The sequence below is a fragment of the Sceloporus occidentalis genome, unplaced genomic scaffold (genome assembly GCF_023333645.1).
Source record: "Sceloporus occidentalis isolate IW3139 unplaced genomic scaffold, rSceOcc1.0.p SCAF_1, whole genome shotgun sequence".
Lineage (NCBI taxonomy): Eukaryota > Metazoa > Chordata > Lepidosauria > Squamata > Phrynosomatidae > Sceloporus > Sceloporus occidentalis.
Genome location: NW_028316981.1, coordinates 84114805 through 84117649, shown reverse-complemented (window position 1 = coordinate 84117649; position 2845 = coordinate 84114805). Strand labels below are relative to the sequence as shown.

The following is a 2845-nucleotide window of genomic DNA, read 5'->3' as shown; positions in this document are numbered from 1 at the left end:
AAAAGCGGCGGATCGGGGTCTCAGAGGCTGCCACTGTGGCAGCTCAGGCCTCGATCTGTCGGGGAAAGGGGCGGGTGCAGGCCACCCCAAAGGGGCGGTCTGTATCCCGCCTTTGAGAAAGACAAAGGGAGAAAACATTGAAAGCAGAGGTCAGATCCCTTCCATATTCTTTTTACTTATTTTCTGAAGCTTCACAGGTGTACCCCTATACTGTACCTACTGTTGTTTGTAAATGTGTTTGACACTAGGGCTGTAGTTTTTAGATTACCTTTGTATGCAAGTATACATATACACACTATACTACTATCTAAGGCACAGCACACTTACTTTAATGCACAACAATTATGATCTTACTAAAAAGATTTCATATGGTGTCAATAGTATGTCATGGGAGAACCACAACAAATTTTTTTGCTTGGATGTTTTTACCAAATTTAGGAGAAAACCAGCTATAAGTTTTCCGTGCTATGTGGCTGTTTTTTTGTTTTTGCCACTTCAGAGGAAAAAGATCACTGTAGTAATGATTTGCAAGCATTAATTAATCTTTAGTGGCAGAAGGATGGCAAATCAGAAGACAGCATACACACTGAAGTTTGTAGAAATATGTTTAAAGCCCACTCCAAATTCTTTCCCTCAAGTGAAAAAACAAGGTTTTCTAAATTCATGATACAACAATAGTAAAGGCCAATCAAAAAAGCAAAACAACACTGAATCCAATATACAGGATAAAAACACAAAGCAGGCTAGAAAAAATATATATACAAGAGTCATATAATTCTGGTGACAAAACTACAAAAGGCCCATAGAAGCCAGGGGATATTGTACACAATGAAGCAGGGATCCATCTCGATGGGGGGGGGAAATGTCATTCTCTTCCAAGGCCACAAAGAAAGCCACCCATTACACACAAACTAAATACAACCAAATGACTGCCACCCATTTGTGGCTGATATTTTACTGTCCCACTTTCTACCTGTAAGGTTCGGTTGTTTTAACACTTACTTCTGTAAGCACACTAACAGAGCATGCAAGGGTGCCCAATTTCCACACCCCTAATGGTTTGGTATGGGACATATCACAAAGGGATGCAGTAGGTGAAGGTGGCGATGACCACTGAGAACCAGATGCCCTATCTTCCATGAATATTACTTTCCACTACTAGTGCCAAGCCACCAGAGTTCAACCCACCATGATTATGCTTAAATCAGCCCACTAGCTCTAAGAGCAAGCCAAGCTACAAGTTCACTGCTTTACAGCACAGCAAAACCTTGCACTGCAGTCAAAGGAAGAAAGCAGGGTTCATCCTATAACATGCAAGGTTGGTTTAGTTCCAGACAGCTATTTAAGGAGCACATTGATCTTCACAGCCAGGTGGGTTTTAAGCATTATTTCTTTTACAAACCAGCATACATTCATATTCCTTCAAGAAGCTGTTATACACCCAAGTAAAATGAGTATCAGTACGGTTTGGGCAGTCCAATTATAAAGGTAACATATTATAGAACAGAAATTGTCTATTAACTTTTCTCTAAAGCCAACTCTGTCAAACAAAGTTTACTAACTCTTACAGAATGTGTTCCATGATTAAGAATCAGCATCAAAAGTAACCTTTTTTTTGGGGGGGGGGGGGGCAGGGGGCTCAAAATCTACCAAATGCTTTAGTTTCAGTTGAGAACTCTTTGTGACACAAAGAGAATCTCAAACAGCCCTTTCTTCTTCATGTCATTTCATCAATAATGCCGCTGATGGTAGCATCTTTATCCAAAATCTGATCCTTTTTGACACTAGAGCAAGTTCTCTGCTGCTCATTCTGTCCAATGCAGTTTATGCCATCCTCAAGGTCCATGGGTTCGGTTTTTATCCTCATTGCGTCGTCTGAGTGAGGTAAATCGTCAGGCAGAGAGGCCAGGCAGTTCTGGATCATTTCAACAACCCGCTCCAAATGCTTCTGAAACCTCTCAGCAGTTTCCAGGCGTTGGCGCTTCTGCACTTCCATCATGACTCTCAGCGTCTCCCTTGCTTGGTGGGGGCGATATTCGTTTATAAGATGGTGCACATGCACAAAAAGCAGTTTTAAGTCTTCTAGCTTCTCTTCCCGTTTTATGCTGCCTGGGCTTCTGATCAATATATCCAAGAGGTCCAAGAAGTTGATCAGAATAGACATGTTGAGCTTCCTCAGTTCCTTCTTATGATCGAACTGCATGGGATGCAGCCGTTCAATGCCTTGGCTTTCCAAAGGCCGGATAATGAGGTCGTCACATTGGAACTGGTTTCCAAACATCATGTAGCTATCTTTAATCGGCGGCGGAGGCTTGGGAGCAATACCTTTGCGGATGTTCTCATCAGTATACTCTTTAATGTACTGCATCGGAGGCGGAGGGAGGGCACTCACTTGCTGAGGTTCACCCATCGCGGCAGACGACCAAACCCCTAGGACAAGACATTAAAATACAGATTGAGAAGAACAGATTTACAGCAAGCGTAGACATAACACTATAGTACACACTGGAGAAATAACCCAGGTTGATACCGCTTTAACTCGTTGTCTGGCTCTGTGCTATGGAATTCTGGGAGTTGGAGTTTGTTGTGGGCCCCACAACAAACTCCAACTCCCAGAATTCCATAGCACAGAGCCAGACAACGAGTTAAAGCGGTACCAAACCGGGTTATTTCTCCAGTGTGGATGCAGCCTGGGGCTCACAGAACTGGTCACACACACACCCGCTACGAGCTCCCGTCCCTCTCCTTGATCCCGCTTCTATCCCGAGTCGATCGCGCAGGAAAAAACCCTCGCAGACACGCTCTCGCCACAACGACGACAGCGGCGGTCGCCCTAGCCGTCTTC

The 2845-nt window shown here is 43.9% G+C and overlaps 1 protein-coding gene across 1 annotated transcript; it reads right to left on the bottom strand.

Moving 5' to 3' along the window:
• Nucleotides 1-592: 592 nt before the first annotated feature.
• MED7 (mediator complex subunit 7) lies at nt 593-2845 on the bottom strand. The gene is made up of 2 exons (XM_089501456.1): nt 2722-2845; nt 593-2430 (listed from the first exon to the last, which is right to left on the bottom strand). Exon 2 carries the CDS (start codon nt 2408-2410, stop codon nt 1718-1720), a length of 693 nt encoding a protein of 230 aa, XP_089357582.1. The 5' UTR covers nt 2411-2430; nt 2722-2845; the 3' UTR covers nt 593-1717.

Bases quoted from the DNA above. Each gene is read 5' to 3' on its own strand.
- MED7 (XM_089501456.1), bottom strand. From the start codon at position 2,410: ATGGGTGAACCTCAGCAAGTGAGTGCCCTCCCTCCGCCTCCGATGCAG.